Below are 22963 nucleotides of genomic sequence, written 5' to 3' on the forward strand. Positions count from 1 at the left end.
ACACAGGATTTATTTTATATACACTTCCACACTCTGACATTGATTGTGTTCGTGGCCTGATAAAGTGTACATGGGATTTCGCAAGACTGATGATAAAACCCAGCAGTTTGAGATAATTACTGGTTCCAAAGTTATCTCTTTAGAGGAATGAGCACTGTGACTTACAGTAAGATCAAAATAATAATGCACATTTGTTATTGAGTAGTTCTCTTGCAATTGCGAGTGCCCCAGGCAAGCAAGCAGCCCAGCTGCAAACTGTTGATCTGAAGGGAGCTTCCTGGATTTCCCAACACTCTTCCTCAATCACACCTGCTCCATTTCCCCCAAGTGTACATGTCTCACCAATGAAGACATGATTTTCAGGATTTTCAGGGATGTTTCCTGTACACCAGTTAAAGGGAGGGAGGGGAGGATTCAGAAATCCTATATTACATGGGCTAACAGCAGAAACTGACTTGCTACTGTATATAAAAAATATAGATCAATGCATATGGAAGTGGAGAATTTCCTTTTGTTATCTTAGAGTTGGAGAGCAATGTGAGGGACCCAGGAGGTGACAATGGAGGCTTAAATGCAGTGGTACAACTTGAAACATACAATACATGTGGTTGTGGCATGTGGGAAGGGAAAGGGCAGTAAGGTCATGCAATTGACAGAGTGACTGAAGGTTAAGTTCCAATATTTACCTTTTTATAGGGTGGGGTACATAATATATAAGATCCTTCTTGAGTTTTCACTGTTACCCCTCAGCGGGAGAATGGTCTCCCTGGGAAGGGGCTGGGTTTTGCCCCTTTGGGGTGTGTCTTTGGGGGCTGTCACAATGAACTCCTGAACTTCAGAATTCACCACTGCACCACTGGTCAAGAGAATAAGAAAGAGTCTGTATGGTGTTTGGGTGAGATGTAAGAATTTGTTGGAAAGAAAAACACTGTTATGGCTATCCCCCACCAAAGCAAATGCCCTAAAGAAAATTAATATGGAAAGGAAATGGGGCACTTATAGAGATATATTGACTTTTGCTGGTGCTGGTTTTAAACTTAAAAAATTAGAAGACACCGAGGACCGAGTACAAGACTGTGAGTAGGCCCAGTGAGACCCAACAGGACCTGTTGCTGCCACAGAAAGATATAATGGGGCCTGCCACTGGTAGTCCTGCCAAGGCCCGGCCCCTCAAGATGGCAGGGGTCTCAGTCCCATCCCAATATATTTGGGGTACGAGCTGAGGTGTCCTCAAACTCGTAGAGTTGGCTCCTATGCTTCTGTGATATTAAGGGTTGTGTGTGCTATATATAAATCAGCAGGTGAAATTTTTCATGAACATTGTCACCTGCAATACTTGAAGGTCAAGATACAGCTAAAAGAAGAGGACATGGGGCACAGAAGAAAAAAAAAGATGGTAATACTACTAGGTGATGGTGTGTAAATCTGTGCCTCATCCCAAAGAGCTTTCTTGCAAGGAACACAGATGTTCAGCGATGATGACCTAGATAAATTGCAGTTGTGTACTCAAGACCACATAGCACAGAGTGTTAACTTCTTAAAACCACCTTGCAGTCATGGTGTCAAAAGGGTGTGATTGTGCAACTAGGTTGATCTAGGAGGAGGTGGTCCTTCAAAAATCCCTGTCCCATGCTGCTTAGAACATTAAATATCATTGCCCAGGCAGGCCCATTATGTTGCCTGTGAAAGCAACAAAATAACCAGACTGTACAATAGGGATGGGATAAAATCAGGACAAATCTTTGTTGGCAGCAGCAGGCAGGGCAAGGGTTGGCATGGCACTGGGTCCCAGGATCAGTTCATCATTCCACAAGCCCCATGTTGATGGAATGGATCTGCTAGGTTTGGATCACTCCAAACGGGAGTCGGCCAGTGTTGAACCTTGCCGTGGTGCAGGCCAAGCCAGCAAGGTCTCCCTTGGGGACCAGGGTGCAGGTTCCAGCCAGGCAGATACCGAAACCATGCTTGGGTTTGCCATGGTCAATCCGCCCCTCAGGACCCTGATGGGGGACCCTCTATACTAGGTTGATGCTGACCAATGCCATTTCCACCCTCATGCAAAGAATGTTCTTCCGCCTATCAAAGGAAAGGCATAATTTCACTGAGGGAAAGCAAAAGGAGGGGGGGAAGCCAATCACGTTTGGAGAAAAGAAAATCCCCAGTACATTTCCGAGCACAATTCAAAGTGTTGGTGCTGACCTTTAAAGCCCTAAATGGCCTTGGTCCAGCATACCTGAAGGAGCGTCTCCACCCCCATCATTCTACCCAGACACTGAGGTCCAGCTCCGAGGGCCTTCTGGTAGTTCCCTCGCTGCAAGAAGCCAAGTTACAGGGAACCAGGCAGAGGGCCTTCTTGGTAGTGGCACCCGCTCTGTGGAACGCCTTCCCACCAGATGTCAAAGAGAAAAATAACAACCAAACTTTTAGAAGACATCTGAGGGCAGCCCTGTTTAGGGAAGCTTTTAATGTTTTATATGTTATTGTATTTTAGTATTTTGTTGGAAGCCGCCCAGAGTGGCTGGAGAAAGCCAGCCAGATGGGCGGGGTATAAATTGTTGTTGTTGTTGTTGTTGTTGTTGTTGTTGTTGTTGTTATCTTTTTGGCCCTGTCAACCAATGACCCAAAATTGCCCAGTGAAGGCTCTAACCTGAGGGTGGGTAGGAGGGAAGCTCTGAAAGCTCCAGGGGAAACAGCCGTATATAGGCCTGCCCTCCCCTCTGCAGCAAGGGCTTATGGGACAACTTTTTCCCCATTAGCCCACCACACAGAGAAGATACTGGGGAAAACCTTGCCCAGTATTTTGCTGCACTCTATGGGCCACAGAGCTGCTGGGCACGGAGCGGGGCTTATGGATACTTTGAATTGTGTGTGCAAATGTCCTGGCAGCCAGTAAAATAGTTTGAATGGCAGAGCCACATTCTTCAGATCACTGGCACTGGGCAACAGCCTGGCCGCAGTATCCCAGCCTAGAAGAAGTTTCCCAATACTTTTCAGAGACAGACCCACATTCATGGATGAGTCCAAACCTAGTGTTCAAATTATAAGCATTTCATTGTGATGGGATTCACATAGGATATTTGCCTTGTTAAGTGAGAGACAGTTTGTGTGTGTTGATCAGCTCTGCCTGAGTGTTTCTGGGCCCAGTTAGATATTTGCTTGTTGATATGATTAAACTAAAGTGTGGCAGACAGCAGATGAGAGAAAAAAGCAGGTTTCTCTCTTTCTTCCTGATTGTCAGCTGCTTGCTGAAGTTTGCTTCATAATTAGAATCCTGGCTGACAAGTTTAATTGGGCTTTCCACTGTGAAAATTACAGCTAATTGCAGAGCCTTATCTTGGTTTGCTGCCCTTTTGGGACTTGGCACAAGGTGGAAAGCACAGCGTCCAGGTAAACACAGGTCACAGTTAATACCACGTAAAAGTCAAAGCGCTGTTTACAATGCAGCACAGAAAACTGTATAGCAAATGCTATTTTAAGGTTAGTTGTAATACTGAATAATCAGGAATAATGATGATCTGTGAAAATTGCACCCGTATGTAGCATATGCGATGGCTGTAAGGGCTCTCCATCAATTATCTCTAATTGCAGGGTCTTGACACAGCGTTTGCCGTTGGGAGATGCCCCTGGAGAGTTCGCTCCAAATGACAAGAACAGCATTCAGTTATACAGGTTTACACTAGTGCCCATACCAAGGCAGATGTGAACTTTAGAGGGCTGATTTAACGCAGATCAGAAAGTTTTATGAAAGGTTGCCAACGTAGTTCAATGTCTCTTGCAATCCAGCTAGGCCACTCCTGTTTATGTGCCCAAGTCCAAAGTCATGTGCCATGAAATGTTTAATTCTGTCCCTTTAATGCATCAGGTCAAGGGTGAACACAGCCCCAGGGTCCGAACTGGACTCTCTCTGGTCCCAGGCCACAGACCCCATGGGCCCTGATTCACAGGCTGTATCCGTTGATAGTTGTACTCAAAGTAAACCCAGTCAAATAAATGAGCACGATTGTGGTGAGTGCATTAATATCAGTGGGGCTAAGCAGACCTGCTAGCATTAGATACCTGCATCTGATAGCATTAGATAGCATTAGATGTATACTTGAGTTCTGATCATGCCTCTTCCTTGTCTGGATGGACAATAGAGAGGGGTGTTTGTAGGAACTGGCTTACTATACAAAGGTAAAAGTCACATCCACTGTTCCACTCACTTATCCCTCTGGCTTGTCTACCATTGGAGGGTTGTGTGATGAGCCCTGCAGAACGGACACTCTGGGACACTCTGAACCACCACCACGCCACTGACCCCCCCACTCTGAACCACCATCACCCCTCCACTGTCTTTACTTTTGCCCATGGCATGACTAGTTTCCACCTTCCCATTTCAACTTTCTGGCATTATCTAGCAATTCTAAAATATAGACGCGCTTTTACTCTCACAAGTTTGAATGTCATGCCCTCGGCTGGACTTGAGGGACAATTCCAACAGATTCCACATGAAAAACGCTTATGTCCCTGTGGAGATGGCAGTACCAAATCGGTGGCGCATGTCCTTCTGGCTTGCACTCTTTTATTGGCGCATGTCCTTCTGGCTTGCACTCTTTTATTGCCCATTCTGGGTCGCCCAGCCATTACCACAGTGTCCTTTCTCTTGGCAGATCAAGATGAGCAGGTGACAGCAAAGGCTGCAAGGTTTTTAGCTGGGGCAATCAGAATAAGATCCACTATTTGACTATTGATTCAAAACCCTAAACTGTATTTTACATAATTGACTTTTTATTTCTATTCTTTGCACATCATATTGTTGTTTTACTGCTATGGCCGATGGCTGATGCAAATAAAGATTGATTGATTGATTGATTGATTGATTCATTCATTCATTCATTCAACTTTGCTTTCTGGGCTTTCTCCCCACCTCCTCCTGGAATACTCCTCCTGGCATAAGTAGCCAGGGCGGTTTCTGTCAATCAGTGATGTCCTGTTCAAATCAGGGCAATTGGTGTGTGTGACAGGATTCAGCTTGGATGGGCAGGCTTAGTTGGAACAGGAGGAGAGAACTGTAGGAAGTTAGGTTGGAGGAGGTGGGGGAGCTCTCCTTCCCACACCAACATCAGCTGACTTGCAGGGAGTTTCATTGTACTTGGTTATGTCATGCCCCCTGTTTCTTCTGAGAACTGGCTGCCATGGCCAACCACGGCAGAAAATAAGATTAAACTCTGCATGCATTACCTGATGGGGGAGGTTGCAACCCTGCTTGGTTTTGGGGTGCCAGTGAGTCCCTCCTGGGAAAGCGTGTTCTCATTAATAGAGAGCACGTGTTGCGGTTGGGGCCAGGCAAGACACCCTGCTGTTGCCAGGCAGTTTGTTTAAATGGGCCTGGCAAGGACTGGTTGCCCGAGTTGCTGGGGTAAAATTGTTTGGGGGTGGGAACTGAGATTATTTAAGCTGTGCACACAGCAATCTGCTTTCTCTTTCGCTGTGGGCACCGGATCACCCGCCCAGCCTCCCTTGTTTGGGCTTGTGCTTTGATATTGCTATGCCTGTCATGGGGTCGTCTGCCATTGGGGCAGGGGCCTGGTAGGAATTTTGTCCATCTGGCTGTTTGGCTGGTGCCATTTGGTTTTTGCCTACTGCGTAGCAAATCGTCACAACTTGTAAGCTTGGCGGTTAGGCATTGGTTAAAATTGGTTGGTGGAGGGGTAAGGATTGGCTGGGCCTGCCCCTCCAATGCTGCTGTTGCAAGGGAATTCCGTTAAAGGAATTCAGGGGCTTACCATCCCTTTGTCCAACCCCTTTGTCGGGTTTGGGTCGTGTAAGCCCCTGGGCGCATGTGGGGAGAAGCTGAGGGCCTGTGTAGCAGCTCCAGTTCTCCCCAATATTGTTTCCCCTCACTGACTTTCACTGGAATCCAGGAGTCAGTTCTGTCCCCAAGGTGGGGGGACAGATAGTCATAACCAAGCCTAAGCAACTACTCACATCTATGTATGTTAATAAAGTTGTGGCCAAAATTATGCCAAAAACCTCAAACAAAAATTCCGTGTGATGTGTGAGTTATTAGGGTCAGGGTGTTTTGGTGGACCTCAGCACGCAACTGGCTGCAGAAAGCATCACACACACACGCACACACACTGCACCAGCTGATGTGCAAGGCATTCAATCTGTTTGGTTCAGATGTGCCAGTGAGTTCCCAGGGAGAACGAGATGATGCACCCGAACCCTACAGAAAAGAGGAATGAAGGGCACACCAGCGGATGGTGGGAGAGTGTTTTGGTTTGTTTGTTTGTTTGTTTGTTTGTTTGTTTGTTTGTTATTTGATTTACATACTGACTTTTATCCAAATATCCCACGGCAGTGTACAACATTAAGAACACATTTTATGGAGCATCAGTAATAAAAACATAATGTCAGGGAACTGCCATCAGTGCCGGAGGGAGAGAGCAAGATCCAGAGGGATTCCAGAGAGCGTCCCGGGATTGGGAGAGGCAGCCCATCTTCTGGGGAAGAGAATCAGCGTAGCACCAGTGGAGAAGGGGGGCAGATGGGGGAAGCGGCGAGGCGGTCCCATGACTCCTTGCCAGGGACCAGCGGGGAGAGTAGGGGTCCTCCGCTGCCTATGCCCTCCTTGTGCAGAAGGCTTTCGCGCAGAGAGAGTAGGAGGAGACTAGGCGTCAAAGAGCTTCTTTGCTGGAAGAAGTTTAAGAAACGCCCACTGACGGATACTGCCAGCGATTGAGACAGCCACGGGTGAGTGGCTGTCCGGACAGAAAAGGTTCACTCAGGCAACCCAGCCAGGTGTTTGCACCGGCTTACGCACGAGCAACCCCTTGAACCACTACACATAATAAAAAGAGTAACAACAGACAGTATAATAATACAATAATAACAGCCCCCTCTGCACAGCTTTAATAAGAAATAGATCATTTAATGGGCAAAGGCCTGGACAAAGAGGAATATTTTTGCCAGGTGCCTAAAGACATGCAATGATGGTGCCAAATTAAGTTGACCCCATCTCATGTTGGCCTTGTACTCACATAAACAATGAGACATGGCTTAATTTTGGAGGATTTAATTGAACAAACAATTTTATTGTATAAAATTAAAACATCTGTTATGTGAACTAATTCCCAACAGTGCCTGATCCTATAGGAGCATCATACCTATGCCGCAAATTTTGAGCAAGCTGAGGGGCAAAAACAAAATTAACTAGATTGACTTTGCCAAGAGAAGTATGATCATCTCTTCCCAGCACAGAGGTTTTGAGACACTGAGTGGTTGAATGGGTCAGATTATGGGAACTATTCAGAGGTGCTTTTGTTTTATTTTTATTTTTAAAATGAGGGTATGGATTCTGTCCATCTTAAATGCCTTCCCCCCATCTTGTGTTACTGTAGGTAAATATATTTATGTTCTCATCCTGGAAAATTAGGTCCTCTTCTTGTTCACTAAGCTGAATGCAAGTTGACGGAGATGTAAGAAGATCCACATTATCACAAATCATCAACTGAATAAACCAACCTCTTTCCAAGGGTTTGTTTTTGACTGAAAAAGCTGAGCAGACATGTCTGCCCACTAATTGTTTTGGGCCCCACTCATCAAGCAGGCCACACGCTGAATCTGATCTTTGGGGCTGGCATAGATGTGATCATGCTCCCCCCTGTGGAAGTGCCATGGTCTGATCACTACGCTCTGAAAGCCAAGATTGACTTCCCGCTCCTCCCCTGCTTGGGTGGCGAACCTATTTGGGCTCGTCCGCGAAAACAGATGGATCCTGATAGATTCCGACAAGCCTTGCGGGACCCTGCTCCTCCTGGCGACTCATTAGATGACCTTGTTGAGGACTGGAATAACCGGCTCTTGGCAGCCATTGATGAGATCGCGCCTAAGCGCCCTCTGCGACCCCATCGAAACCGGGCCCCTTGGTTTACTGAGGAGCTCCGGAAAATAAAGCGGGATCTCAGACGGCTAGAGCGAGTATGGCGAAGGACTCGTGACGGAGCCTCAAGAACATCTTATAGGACGCTTATGAAAGCCTATGAGATGGCTATGAAAGCTGCTAAGAAATCTTACTTTGCAGCTTCCATTGCATCCGCTAGCTCTCGCCCGGCACAACTTTTTAGAATAATTAGGTCAATAACGTCCTTAGGAGGACAACCAAATTTAAGCACAAATTTGACCCACAGCTGTGAGGCATTCGCGAGCTTTTTTGCGGAGAAAGTCCTGTTGCTCCGCCGTGACCTCCCTGCCAATTTAGATACAGTGACTGAACTAGAGGCCCCTCGACTGACTTCAGGTCCAGTGTTGGACCATTTCGATTGGATACTCCCTGCTGATGTGGATAGATCCAAGTTGGTAGGCCCACCACCTGCCTCCTTGATCCGTGCCCATCTTGACTGATTAGGGAGTGTCCAGATGTCGCGCGGACCCCCCTGGTTGAAATCATCAACTTGTCTCTTGACACGGGGACATTCCCAGGGGAACTGAAGGAAGCACTGGTGTGTCCACTCTTAAAGAAAACTTCATTAGATCCCTTAGACCTATCCAATTACCGCCCAGTTTCAAATCTTCCATATCTGGGTAAGGTAAATGAGAGAGCGGTTGCAGAACAGCTTGGTAGGTTTTCTGGAGGAAACATCGGCTTTAGATCCATTTCAGTCCGGTTTCCGTCCTGGTTTTGGGACTGAGATGGCTCTGGTTGCCCTAACAGATGATCTCCGTAGACAACTGGATCGAGGCAGGTCAGGACTGCTGATCCTTTTAGTTTTGTCAGCAGCCTTTGACATGGTCAATCATGATCTTCTGGACCACCACCTCGCAGACGTGGGGATACAGGGCATAGCCCGTAACTGGCTGTGCTCTTTTATCTCTGGTCGGGGACAGAGGGTGGCACTAGGGAGGGAAATGTCGTTGCGCCATTCCTTGGTGTGTGGAGTGCCGCAGGGCGCAATTCTCTCCCCGATGCTTTTTAACATCTTTATGCGCCCCCTTGCCCAGATTATCCGGAGCTTTGGGCTGGGCTGTCACCAATATGCTGATGACACTCAGCTCTATCTGCTGATGGATGGCCACACTGACTCGGCCCCGAACACACTGACCAGATGCTGGGAAGCTGTGGCTGGATGGTTTCGTGGGAGCCGATTGAAACTAAATCCTTCAAAGACAGAGGTCCTATGGCTGGGTCGGGATGGCATGGGGATGAGGGACCAACTCCCTTCTCTTGCGGGGGCCCAATTAGTGCCATTGCCTTCCGTTAAGAGTTTGGGTGTAATCCTTGATGCCTCCCTTTCCATGGAGGCGCAAGTTACAGCAACAGCCAAGGCGACATTTTTCCACCTTCGCCGCATCAAGCAGTTGATCCCTTACCTTTCCCACCCCGACCTGGCCACAGTGATCCAGACTTGACTACTGTCACCTCCAGGCTTGACTACTGTAATTCGCTCTACGCGGGGCTGCCCTTGAAGCTGACCCAGAAACTCCAGCGGGTGCAGAATGCTGCAGCGAGGCTCCTCACCGGGTCTCTGCCATGGGAGCATATTCACCCAGTGCTTTTCAAGCTGCACTGGCTCCCGGTAGAGTACAAGGTCAGATTTAAGGTGCTGCTTTTGACCTTTAAAGTCCTTCACTGCCTAGGACCCTCGTACCTACGGGACCGCCTCTCCTGGTATGCCCCACGTAGGACCTTAAGGTCCATAAATAGCAACACCCTAGAGGTCCCGGATCCTAAGGAAGTAAGATTAGCTTCAACCAGAGCCAGGGCCTTTTCAACTCTGGCTCCGGCCTGATGGAACGCTCTGCCTCATGAGACCAGGGCCCTGCAGGATCTGATTTCTTTCCGCAGGGCCTGTAAGACAGAGTTGTTCCACCTGGCCTCTGGCGTGGAGCCAATTTGATTCCCTCCCTCCCTCCCTTTCTTTCTTTTTTGCTTTCCTTCTCCTTCTGCGATGAGGCTACATTTTAATATTTTAATGTTTCAATATTTTAAATATTTTCAATATTTTAATTTTGTTTTTGAGTTGTAATCATTCAACTTGTTTTTATTATTGCTTGTAAGCCGCTCTGAGCCCGGCCTTGGCTGGGGAGGGCGGGGTATAAATAATAATAATAATAATAATAATAATAATAATAATAATAATAATTTATTATTTATTATTTATACCCCACCCATCTGGCTGAGTTTCCCCAGCCACCCTGGGCGGCTCCCAATCAGTGTTAAAAACAGTACAGCGTTACATATTAAAAACTTCCCTGAACAGGGCTGCCTTAAGATGTCTTCTGAATGTCAGGTAATTATTTATCTCTTTGACATCTGATGGGAGGGCGTTCCACAGGGCGGGCGCCACTACTGAGAAGGCCCTCTGTCTGGTTCCCTGTAGCCTCACTATTATAATTATTAAATGAAATATCACTCAACTCCAGAGCTGGATCACGCTTAGAGGCTGATTTTGTCTCTCCAACTCTTACATCACAGAATGCATGCCAAATTTCTGCCTTCAGTAAACAGATGTCAAATGAAATAAAGACATGTAATGATGGTCCCAGGCGAGCCGCTCTGGGAAGAGTATTCCACAGTAGGGGAGCCACCACAGCAAAGGCCCATTCTTGAAAAGCTAAGAGAGCCATTGGCAACTGGACTGAATTACAGGGGCCCCAAATATGTATTTTCGGTGACCTCAGAAAATCAGCCTCTTCCTTGTTCCCAGACATGTACACAGATGACAAATTCTGACTGTGAGCTACTTGGGCTAGGCTCTGTTCCTAATTGCTAGGTTTGGACGCTGCAGAATGATAGTACAGTGGTACTTTGGTTTAAGAACAGCTTAATTTATGAACAACTTGTATTAAGAACGCTGCAAACCCAAAAGTAGGTGTTTTGGTTTGTTCACTTTGCCTTGGAAGCAGAACATGTTCCGCTTTCTGTTGAGTGTGTTCCATTTGTAAATTGAGTCTCCCGCTGTATGGGAAAGCAAGCCTTGATTTAAGAATGCTTTGGTTCAAGAACGGACTTCCATAATGGATTAAGTTTGTAAACCAAGGTACCACTGTACTGCATAAGAAGAAAAAAAAAAAAAAAAAGCGCAACAACTTTCGGGATGTCCTGGTCTTTACTTTGAGAAATATGGCACCCCTGATAGTAATTTGTTGTTGGTAGCACCAGGGGGCAAACAATACTGGGAAGTCAAGTAATGAAGGAGATGAACCCATCTTCAGGGTGGGGGACAGGATGGGATGGGACTGAATCTCACGGACTCTCGGACTTGACTCTACGTTCAAACCCAGGCCTTCATTTTCTGCCAACTAAGAATGATCTCTGGGAAAACTGAACTCTTGCTCAGGACTAAGCAACGCTGCCTACTTATTATCTCTCAAGGAAGACAATAATAGTCGTACAATTCAGGGGGGAGAGGCTTTAGCCATTTGGTCAGGCATGATGCAACTGCAAATACGAAGAACACACTGAGGAATCATCTCCATCATTGTCAAAATTGCTGGCTTCCATCCTCTTACATAGTAGATATACACATTCTGTTTGGATTAAAAAACAATAGCATCTTTAAAAAGGCATAACAGCTTCCTATTGTTCACGGCTACATCTAGGCACAGCCAGGGTTCTGCCAGTCTTTTGTGTCATCATTCTTCTTTTACATGTTTGGATATGATTCCATGCAGTCATCAATTTCAAGGAACATTCTTTTTGTGAAATGTGAACTTCCTTGACTAGGCATGGTTTAGCACATGGTTTAGCACATAGTTTAGCATATTGTTTAACTGAAACGCTGCCTCGCCACAATGTACCTTATGTTCTCTTGGGTAACAGTCGTGGGTATAGTTATTTTCTTTGTAAACCAAGGAAAAGTGAAATTTATAACTAAACAGCTGCAGTTGGTTGTTTTAAAAAGAAGTAATAATAGCTACAATGTTATTATTTGTATCCCAGCAACCTCCAGTCATTCCTGGGAATAATGTGTGAAGAAAAAGAAAATATGTTGGCTAACTAAAAGACCAAAGCGCTGGTGCATAGACTACCTAACAGCCCACTATTCAAAGGATACGTTAGCCAAACTGATAACATCTGCATATAAGGCTGTAGTGGAAACATGGGAATCTACATTGGGAGGGGAAGATTTCTCAGCAGGATCCTGCTGGTGCTGTTTCTGCTGTTGCTTCTGCTTCACACTATATGTAAGGCACATTCTATTAACTGCAGCATTTATGATGACCCTCTTCCTATTGCTCACGAATTTTACCAGCCAGGAGACCTTGTAATTGGTGAGATGGTTTCGCAAGTCATATACATGTCTAATATCCAGTCTTTTATGGAACAGCCTTCACAGATATTGATTGATGAACCTATGTAAGACATTATTTATTCCCCTTCTTTCCGATCTAATATAGTAGACCACAATGATTGAAAATGCATCATTAAGCAGTACCGTGATTTATATTTTGATGTACTTTTTCATGGAAACCCAATAAAATTGTAAATTGTAAAATTCAGTATTATGGAAGAGGTATGAAGTACTCAACCTCAGCATGACAGTGATGGGCAAGGGTGGATATGGGTAGACAGAGAGACAGAGACAGGAAGCCCCCAATTTACACGAGGGTCACGTTCCGGGAATCAGGCTGAAAGCCAACATTGTGTATGGCCAAAACAAATTGGGTTCAATGGCAAATGGGATTCTCAAAGTCTTTTTCCCCAGACACCCATCCCCTTTGGATTCAATTTTTATTGTTTTGCCAGCCATGTAAAGCTGAATACAGATTGTGGGCTTAATGTATTAATTCCTCTGATTACTGTAACGGTTTGTACTGCTACTATGTTTTCCTTTGCAAGCCCCACTAATATAAACAGTTCTGTGCTTCTTTTTGTTATTTAGTAAGCCTTCTACAGAATTTCACATGGTGGATCATGCCTTGTCACTGCCCCACTATTTCTGTTCTCTCCATACCTCGTTCCTTCTCAACCTTGAGGGATGTGAGTTTATGTCCATGTCCACCTTCTGACTCTTTCTGTGTACAGTGGTACCTCGGGTTAAGAACTTGATTCGTTTCGGAGGTCCGTTCTTAACCTGAAACTGTTCTTAACCTGAAGCACCACTTTAGTTAATGGGGCCTCCTGCTGCTGCTGCACCACTGGTGCACGATTTCTGTTCTCATTCTGAAGCAAAGTTCTTAACCCGAGGTACTATTTCTGGTTTAGCGGAGTCTGTAACCTGAAGCGTATGTAACCCAAGGTACCACTGTATAACACAATTCTGGATCTGTTCTGTCTCTCCTCACTCTTGCAATGCAGCACTTTCTCCACTTGCTTTTCCCTCAGATTGCTCCACTTCTGCCTTCATAGTGCTCCATTTTCTGTTCAATCACTCAATTGAAGATCAGAGCCTGGAAAAGTATCCAGAGCAAAGAGCTTTGCTCTTCCCATGTCATTATTCATATATATGTACTTCTGGGAGGCATAACCACTCACAACATCTCATGGTGAAGTAAGCAGCCAGCAAGGGAAGGGATCAGAGGCTCTGTGGCCTCAGGTGATGGTCTCTATGGCTTTCTTGCACCTATGGGCACTGTGTTGGCAAGGCCACACCTATTGACTTTATACTACTATTTTTTATTGGTACAAAGAGTAACTCCCTTAAATGCAGGGAGCATTTCTTCCTCTTCGTCCTCTTCTTCCTCTTCATCTTCATTTCAGTCCATTGTGTTGTAATTTTATTACAGCTCCGTGCCAAAGAACTACCAACACATCCTGGCCTTAGCATTTGCTGTCAAAGAAATCAATGAGAATCCCAAAGTCTTATCCAACATCTCTCTAGGGTTCCACGTCCTCAATAGCTACTACACTGCAAGGATGACCTACAAGGCCACGCTCAACCTGCTTTCCACACAGCATAGATTTGTCCCCAACTTCAAGTGTCACAAGTGGAACAATCTGATAGCTCTCATTGGAGGATGCATCTCTGAAATCTCTGCCAATATGGCCACCATTTCAGGAACCCACAAGATTCCACAGGTAAATCGGGAGCATGGGTTTATGGGTCGTACTATCTTGATTTTGATAACGTTGTGACAAGGTTCCTGCAAAGTTTTTTTGAAGAGGGCAGTTTGGATTAGGATTAACCAAGAAGTGCTGAGAGCCAATTGTCCAGAAAACTTGAGTATCTGTAGATATTCTTAAAAAAATAGGAGAAACACTAAGAAATTATCAATAATGAAGCAGATTACTGGGTATTCTTCCACACTGTTTTCCCTTACTTGAAGTTTTCTTCTAGAAGATGCTGTGCAGACATTTATTGGGAAAGCTATGCCTCTGAAGTACCTGTGAAATCTATAGTTTTACAATCTCTCATAATCCATCAGAAACAAAAACAAAACCCTCATACTCTCTATTTTAGCTCACATATGGATCCTTTTTGGCGATACAGGATGCAAACATGCTATTCCCATTTTTATACCAGATGGTCCCAAATGAAGCCAAACAGCACATAGGACTTGTGCATTTACTTCAGCATTTCAAATGGACATGGATTGTACTTTGTACTGTGGATAATGACAAAGGGGACCAGTTTCTACAGACAATTTTGCCTCTACTCTTTGAGCATGGCATCTGCTATGACTTCATACTAAAGTTGGAAAAATGGAATTATCTGGATGAGATGATACGCTTGTCGTTACAGAATCGGGAAAGTTATGCAATTGCATTTGAGACAAAAGCTAATGTATTTGTGGTTTATGGGGAACCTCCATCCTTCCAGGTTTTGAGAGTAATGTTATTTGTAGGACCAATAATGGGATGGCCACCTCTGGGTAAAGTGTGGGTTGCTACATCGCACTGGGATTTTGATTCACTGTCTATTCAGAAAGACTGGGAAATACAGATGTTCCATGGTACTCTATCCTTCACAGTCCACTCAAGTCAGCCATTAGGGTTCCAGAAGTTCATTCAGACGATAAGACCCTTCTGGAACAAAGAGGATGTTTTCATCCAGGACGTCTGGGAACAGACTTTCACCTGCTCCCTGAAAGGATCTCATGGACAGGAGGTGGATGCTGAGCAGAAAGAACCCTGCACTTTGGAAGAGAAACTGGAGAACCTTCCTGGGATTTTGTATGAAAAACACATGACTGGTCACAGCTACAATGTCTACAAAGCTGTCTATGCTGTGGCACATGCTTTGATCTCCATATACAAATCCAGCTCCAAACATAGCAGATTGGCAAGAGGAGAGAGATTTGCCTTTCTGAATGTGCAACCGTGGCAGGTAATGACAACTCAGAACTTCTTTGCTTTGCCTTCAGCTGCCACTGATCTCCTGGCTTTTCACCTCACCAGTCCCAATGAGCTCCAGCCGTGTCTGGTGGCAAGAGCCACAGATATTAGCCTGCCTGACCTGGTGCACATTTACTCAGAGTCAACATCACTTTCATGCTAGCTTGCCAAATACCCACCATAGAAACCCAACTACTGATCTGGTTTGCTAGACATTTTTAATCAGTGTGTCCCCTGTAAAGACCGTTCTTTATGTAATTAATTTCATATTAATGATAATAAAAGACAAGTGGAAATACTTCATCACCATATATACTGCGTTAAGAACAGTTATTCATATCATTAATTTCATGTTAATATTTCACTATTCCAGGTCCATCACTTTCTGAAGAGCCTTGTATTCAACAGCAGCACTGGAGATATGGTGCACTTTGATGAACATGGAGAACTGGTTGAAGGTTTTGATGTTACCAATTGGATCACTTTCCCCAATGGCTCACTGACTAGATTGAAAGTTGGACGACTGGAGCCTCAGGCTCCAGCAGGCAAAGAGTTAACCATCAATGATGAGCAAATTGTGTGGCATCCAAGTTTTAATCAGGTGAATTATAACTTCAAACTCTTGACTTTATAAAAGGGGAATGTTCCCTTCTGGGCAGCTCACCATTCCCTAAGTTCTTTAGGGGCCTTATTGTAAATTTAATGCTTTATGATCCTTGACCTCATAAATTGATCTCAAACCTTAAATTAAAGCAAGGAGTCCTTTTGGCCATCTGTGCCATTTAATTGATTTGTGAAAATGTGTTGTCACATAAGCCAGTTACAAAGCATTGGAAAATAAAATATTTTATTTTGCTAAAATGTCACAGAATATCATCACTTCATGTAATGATTTCTGGAAGGGAAAAAGATGGACATTGCTCTTATCTTCAAGATATCTTTATCTTATTTCTAGCACTTCATATTTTGGGAGCTCTGGAGATGGCATTGTCTTTCATATGATCCGCTTTCAGGCTGAGTCTTAGACTGATCAAACCAAGAGATGAAGTTGGGAATCGCTAACAAATGGGTCTCTCTGGCCCTCGCATGAGTCTAATCACATGGAGGTGAAGGACTGAAAAGGGCTAATCTGTTGTTCCTCATCTATATGATTTTGCACAGGCGCTGCCCCTTTCTGTGTGCAATGACAACTGCAACCCTGGCTTCAGTAGGAAAAAGAAGGAAGGAGAGAAGTTTTGCTGCTATGATTGTGCTCCGTGTCCAGAAGGAATGATCTCTAGTCAGAAAGGTGGGAGGCAGGAATTCCCATGACCTAATTTATGGGATATATATATGTGTGTGTGTGTGTGCGTGCGTGCTATTTATTACATTTGGAGAATGCTGGTGAATGCAGAGGAGTCTAATACTAAAGGAATTTTCAGAAACAATCATCTTGTGGTTGAGTTGTTTAAAATATTGGTCAAAGTTATTGGGGTTTTATAGGATTTTTAAAACAACAACTACAACTCCCCCACTTGCCATACATTCAGGTTTTCCCAGACATTTTGTTGATTCAGCAACAATTTGCCTGGACGCCATTTGGCAGCCCGATGCGCAGATGTGTTAGGGAAAACCCGGACGTAAGGCAGTCTTACATTTGACTGATCACAATTTTGCAGCTCATGAGACATTATGAGGATAAAGTGGAGGGAATGAAGTATGCCACTTGTAGTTCCTTGGATAGAAATGTAGTAAATGTAAAGCTAGATGTAGATGGATGAAGGAATGAATGAAAGATTAGACGCCTATCTGAGATGGAAAAATGAGCAAAGTGCCCATCGGTTGCCAACAATTTCCCAAGCAATGAGGAGGTCCTTTCCTTGTTCCAGCCAACTCTAAAGCCAGGGTGAGAATCCTTTTGCATCCTCAGGGCCTCATCCTGTTCTGTGCAACCTTCTAGGAATAGTTGGTGGGTCCTGAGGCAAAAGTGGAGGGAGCAACTAAGGTGAGTTTGAACTTGTACTGTGGGCTACTTTCTGTACAATCTTTCTATGAGATTCACTTCTCCTGGATTTTGTCAAAGAACTGCAAGAACAAAAAAATAGAAAGCTCAAACCTTCTTGTGGCTGATTGCTTTTGATTGGTGTTACCTAGTGTAAAGGAATGTTTAAATAGCTGTTTGTGTTTAGATAGATGCTGGTCAACATTCTGAAATACTTAAGCACCTCTTCCCTTTTTCAGATATAGACGCTTGCGTCAATTGTCCAGAGGACCAATATCCCAACAAGGACCAAATTCATTGTGTTCCCAGGATTGTGAGCTTCCTCTCCTACAAAGAAAATCTGGGGATCATCTTAGTGGTGTTTGCTATTTCTCTCTCTCTCATCACAACTTTAGTACTTGGCATTTTCCTGAAGCACAAGGATACTCCCATAGTCAAAGCCAACAACCGGACCCTCACCTACATCCTTCTCATCTCCCTCCTCCTTTGCTTCCTGTGCTCCTTGCTTTTCATTGGACAGCCTGGAAGGGTGATCTGTCTTCTCCGACAAATGGCTTTTGGCCTGGTCTTCTCTTTGGCCATTTCCACTGTGTTGGCAAAGACGGTCACTGTGGTTGTGGCATTTATGGCCACCAAACCGGGATCCCGCATAAGGAAATGGGTGGGGAAAGGCCTGACCAATTCGATTGTCTTCTTCTGCTGCTTCATCCAAGCTGCCATTTGTGCTCTTTGGTTAAGTACTTCTCCACCGTTTCCAGATAAGGACACGCATTCAGTGATTGGGGAAATCATACTTGAATGTAACGAGGGTTCAGCTTCCATGTTTTACTCTGTCTTGGGCTACATGGGCTCCCTGGCCACCGCCAGCTTCATAGTAGCTTTCTTTTCCAGGAAACTCCCTGACAGTTTCAATGAAGCCAAATTTATCACTTTCAGCATGTTGGTGTTTTGCAGTGTTTGGTTGTCCTTTGTGCCAACCTACTTGAGCACCAAAGGGAAATACATGGTGGCTGTGGAGATCTTCTCCATCTTGGCCTCCAGTGCTGGATTACTGGGTTGCATCTTTACCCCCAAATGCTACATTATGGTGCTAAGGCCTGAGCTGAACAGCAGGGAACAAATGATAAGGAAGAAAGAATAAAATAATGCAGATCAATCTCTTTATTTAACTCTTACACATATTTCATCAGATATGACGGCAATAGAAATGTCATTGGAATTCCCATATGAGTGTTTGATGCATTCCCTCCCCAAATTCAGTTGACCCCATCTCATGTTGGCCTTGTACTCACATAAAGAATGAGGCACGACTTCTTTTTGAAGATTTATTTCAACAAACCATTTTATTGTATAAAACTAAAACATTTGTTATGTGAACTAATTCCCAACAGTGCCTGATCCTATAGGACCATCATAGGTAAATGTAAAGTGACCCTGACCATTAGGTCCAGTAGCGGATGACTCTGGGTTTGTAGTGCTCATCTAACTTTACTAGCCGAGGGAGCTGGCGTACAGCTTCCGGGTCATGTGGCCAGCATGACTAAGCCGCTTCCTGCAAACCAAAGCAGCGCACGGAAACGCCGTTTACCTTCCCGCTGGAGTGGTACCTTTTTATCTGCTTGCACTTTGATGTACTTTTGAAGTGCTAGGTTGGCAGGAGCAGGGACCGAGCAATGGGACCTCACCCCGTCACGGAGATTTGAACCACCAAGCTTCTGATCAGCAAGACCTAGGCTCTGTGGTTTGGACCACAGCACCACCCTATGGCTCAGATTTTGAGAAGGCTGAGGGGCAAAAACAAAATTAACTAGATTGAGTGGGCCACGCAAATTATGATCATCTCTTCCCATCTCAGAGGTTTTGAGACACTGAGTGGTTGAATGGGTCAGATTATGGGAAATATTCAAAGAGGTGCTTTTCCTTTTTAAAAAATGAGGGTATGGATTCTGTCCATCTTAAATGCCTTTCCCCCATCTTGAGTTACTGTAGGTAAATGTATTTATCTTCTCATACTGGGAAATTAGGCCCTCTTCTTGTTCACTAAGATGAATGGAAGTTGACAGAGATGTAAGACGATCCAGATTATCACAAGGTTTCAACTGAATAAACCAACCTCTTTCCAAGGGTTTGTTTTTGACTGACAAAGCTGAGCAGACATGTCTGCCCACTAAAATGAAATATCACTCAACTCCAGAGCTGGATCACACTTAGAGGCTGATTTTGTCTCTCCAACTCTTACATCACACAGTGCATGCAAAATTTCTGCCTTCAGTAAACAGATGTTAAACGAAATAAAGACATGTAATGATGGTGCCAGACGAGCCTCTCTGGGAAGAGTATTCCGCAGAAGGGGAGCCACCACAGCAAAGGCCCATTCTTGAAAAGCCAAGAGAGCCATTGGCAACCGGACTGAATTACAGGGGCCCCAAATACGTATTTTTTGTGACCTCAGAAAATCAGCCTCTTCCTTGTTCCCAGACATGTACACAGAAGTCAAATTCTGACTGTAAGCAACTTGGGCTAGATTTTTTCAAATTGCTAATGATGCATGCTGCAGAATGATAGGACTGTGGTACCTTGGTTGTCAAACTTAATCCATTCCGGGAGTCCATTCGGCTCCCAGAACCATTCGAAAACCAAGGCATAGTTTCCAATTGCCTGCAGGAGCTTCCTGCACTCAATTGTGGAAGCCATGTCGGACGTTGGACTTCCAAAGAACGTTCGAAAACCGGAACACTTACTCCAGCTTTTGAGCATTTGGGAGTCAAAACGTACGAGTACCAAGGCATACAAGAACCAAGGTATGACTGTAATGTAAAGTCTTGGGGCGTCCTGGTTTTTACTTTTCCCAGACATGTACAGAAGTCCAATTCTGACTGTGAGCTACTTGGGCTAGGCTCTGTTCCTAATTGCTAGGTTTGGACGCTGCAGAATGATAGTACAGTGGTTCTTTGGTTTAAGAACAGCTAAGTTTCTGAACAACTTGGATTAAGAACGTTGCAAACCCAGAAGTAGGTGTTTTGGTTTGTTCACTTTGCCTTGGAAGCAGAACATGTTCCACTTTCTGTTGAGTGTGTTCCATTTGTAAATGGAAACTCCCGCTGTATGGGAAAGCAAACCTTGGTTTAAGAACGCTTTGGTTTAAGAATGGACTTCCGGAATGGATTAAGTTTGTAAACCAAGGTACCACTGTAGTGCATAAAAAAAAAAGCTCAACAACATTTGGGGTGTCCTGGTCTTTACTTTTAGAAATATGGCACCCCTAATATCAATTTGATATTGATAGCAACATGGGGGCAAACAATACTGGGAAGGGATGTGCTGAAGGAGATGAACCCATCTTCAAGGTGGGGGGCAGGATGGGATGGGACTGAATCTCACGGACTCTCGGACTTGACTCTACGTTCAAACCCAGACCTTCATTTTCTGCCAACTAAGAATGATCTCTGGGAAAACTGAACTCTTGCTCAGGACTAAGCAATGCTGCCTACTTATTATCTCTCAAGGAAGACAATAATAGTCATACAATTCAGGGGGGAGAGGCTTTAGCAATTTGGTCAGGCATGATGGATCTGCGAATACGAAGAACACACTGAGGAATTATTTCCATCATTGTCAAAATTGCTGGCTTCCATCCTCTTACATAATAGATACACACATTCTGTTTGGATTAAAAAACAATAGCATCTTTAAAAAGGCATAACAGCTTCCTATTGTTCACGGCTACATCTAGGCACAGCCAGGGTTCTGCCAGTCTTTTGTGTCATCATTCTTCTTTTACATGTTTGGATATGATTCCATGCAGTCATCAATTTCAAGGAACATTCTTTTTGTGAAATGTGAACTTCCTTGACTAGGCATGGTTTAGCACATGGTTTAGCACATAGTTTAGCATATTGTTTAACTGAAACGCTGCCTCACCACAATGTACCTTATGTTCTCTTGGGTAACAGTCATGGGTATAGTTATTTTCTTTGTAAACCAAGGAAAAGTGAAATTTATAACTAAACAGCTGCAGTTGGTTGTTTTAAAAAGAAGTAATAATAGCTACAATGTTATTATTTGTATCCCAGCAACCTCCAGTCATTCCTGGGAATAATGTGTGAAGAAAAAGAAAATATGTTGGCTAACTAAAAGACCAAAGCGCTGGTGCATAGACTACCTAACAGCCTCCTATTCAAAGGATACTTTAGCCAAACTGATAACAACTGCCTATAAGGCTGTAGTGGAAACATGGGAATCTACATTGGGAGGGGAAGATTTCTCAGCAGGATCCTGCTGGTGCTGTTTCTGCTGTTACTTCTGCTTCACACTATATGTAAGGCACATTCTATTAACTGCAGCATTTATGATGACCCTCTTCCTATTGCTCACGAATTTTACCAGACAGGAGACCTTGTAATTGGAGAGATGGTTTCCCAAGTCATATACTTGTCTAATATCCAGTCCTTCAGGGAACAGCCTTCACAGATACTGATTGATGAACCGATGTAAGGCATTGTTTATTCCCCTTCTTACTGAGTCTAAAATAGTCAGACCGCAATGATTGAAAATGCATCATTAAGCAGTACCGTGATTTATATTTTGATGTAATTCTTTATGGAAACCCAGTAACACTGTAATGGTGGGGTGAAGCATTCTTCAGTTTCATGGAAGAGGTATGAGGTACTTAAGCTCAGCATGGCAAGATGAGGGGCAAGGGTGGATATGGGTGGACAGAGACGCAGAGACAGTAAACCCCCAATTTACACGAGGGTCACGTTCCGGGAATCACGCTGAAAGCCAACGTTGTGTATGGCGAAAACAAATTGGGTTCAATGGCAGAGGGGATTCCCAAAGTCTTTCCCCCCAGACACCCAACCCCTTTGGATTCAATTCTTTTTCCTTTGTCAGGCATGTAAAGCTGAATACAGATTGTGGGCTTACTGTATCTGTTTGTCTTATTACTGTAACTGTTTGTACTGCTACTAAGTTTTCCTTTGCAAGGCCCACTGAAATAAATAGTTCTGTGCTTCTTTTTGTTATTTAGTAAGCCTTCTACAGAATTTCACATGGTGGATCATGCCTTGTCACTGCCCCGCTATTTCTGTTCTGTCCACACTTCATTCCTTCTCAACCTTGAGGGATGTGAATGCATTTACATGTGGACCTTCCAACTCTTTCTCTGTGGAACACAATTCCTGCTCATTTCTGTCTCTCCTCTCTTTTGCAGCGCATCACTTTCTCCCCTTGCTTTTCCCTCAGATTGCTCCACTTCTGTCCTCTGAGTGCTCCATTTTCTGTTCAATTGCTAGGTTGAAGATAAGAGGCTGGAAAAGTATACAGAGCAAAGAGCTTTGCTCTTCCCATTCCATTATTTAGTTATATGTACTTCTGGGAGGCATAACCACTTACAACATCTCATGGTGAAGTAAGCAGCCAGCAAGGGAAGCGATCGGAGGTTCTGTGGCCTCAGGTGATGTTCTCTATGGCTTCCTTGCACCTATGGACACTGTGTTGGCAAGGCCACACCTATTGACTTTCAACTACTAGTTTTTATTGGTACAAAGAGTAACTCCCTTAAATGCAGGGAGCATTTCTTATTCTTCTTCTTCTTCTTCTTCTTCTTCTTCTTCTTCTTCTTCTTCTTCTTCTTCCTCCTCTTCTTCTTTTTCCTCATTTCAGTCCATTGTGTTGTAATTTTATTACAGCTCCGTGCCAAAGAACTACCAGCACATCCTGGC

At 44.4% G+C, this 22963-nt stretch overlaps 1 protein-coding gene across 1 annotated transcript in view; it reads left to right on the plus strand.

The window, feature by feature from the left end:
• The window catches only part of LOC308464768 (vomeronasal type-2 receptor 26-like), a gene marked incomplete at both ends in the record, with an annotated part of 142042 nt that extends 123661 nt beyond the window's left edge, over positions 1 to 18381 (plus strand). The window contains 4 exons of the mRNA XM_080984360.1: positions 14385 to 15251; positions 15633 to 15860; positions 16421 to 16547; positions 17480 to 18381. Coding sequence (XP_080840486.1) covers positions 14385 to 15251; positions 15633 to 15860; positions 16421 to 16547; positions 17480 to 18381 — 2124 coding nt within the window. The remainder of the gene's footprint in view (positions 1 to 14384; positions 15252 to 15632; positions 15861 to 16420; positions 16548 to 17479) is intronic.
• Positions 18382 to 22963: the final 4582 nt, after the last annotated feature.

This window comes from Podarcis pityusensis (genome assembly GCF_964106645.2).
Source record: "Podarcis pityusensis genome assembly, chromosome: 16".
Lineage (NCBI taxonomy): Eukaryota > Metazoa > Chordata > Lepidosauria > Squamata > Lacertidae > Podarcis > Podarcis pityusensis.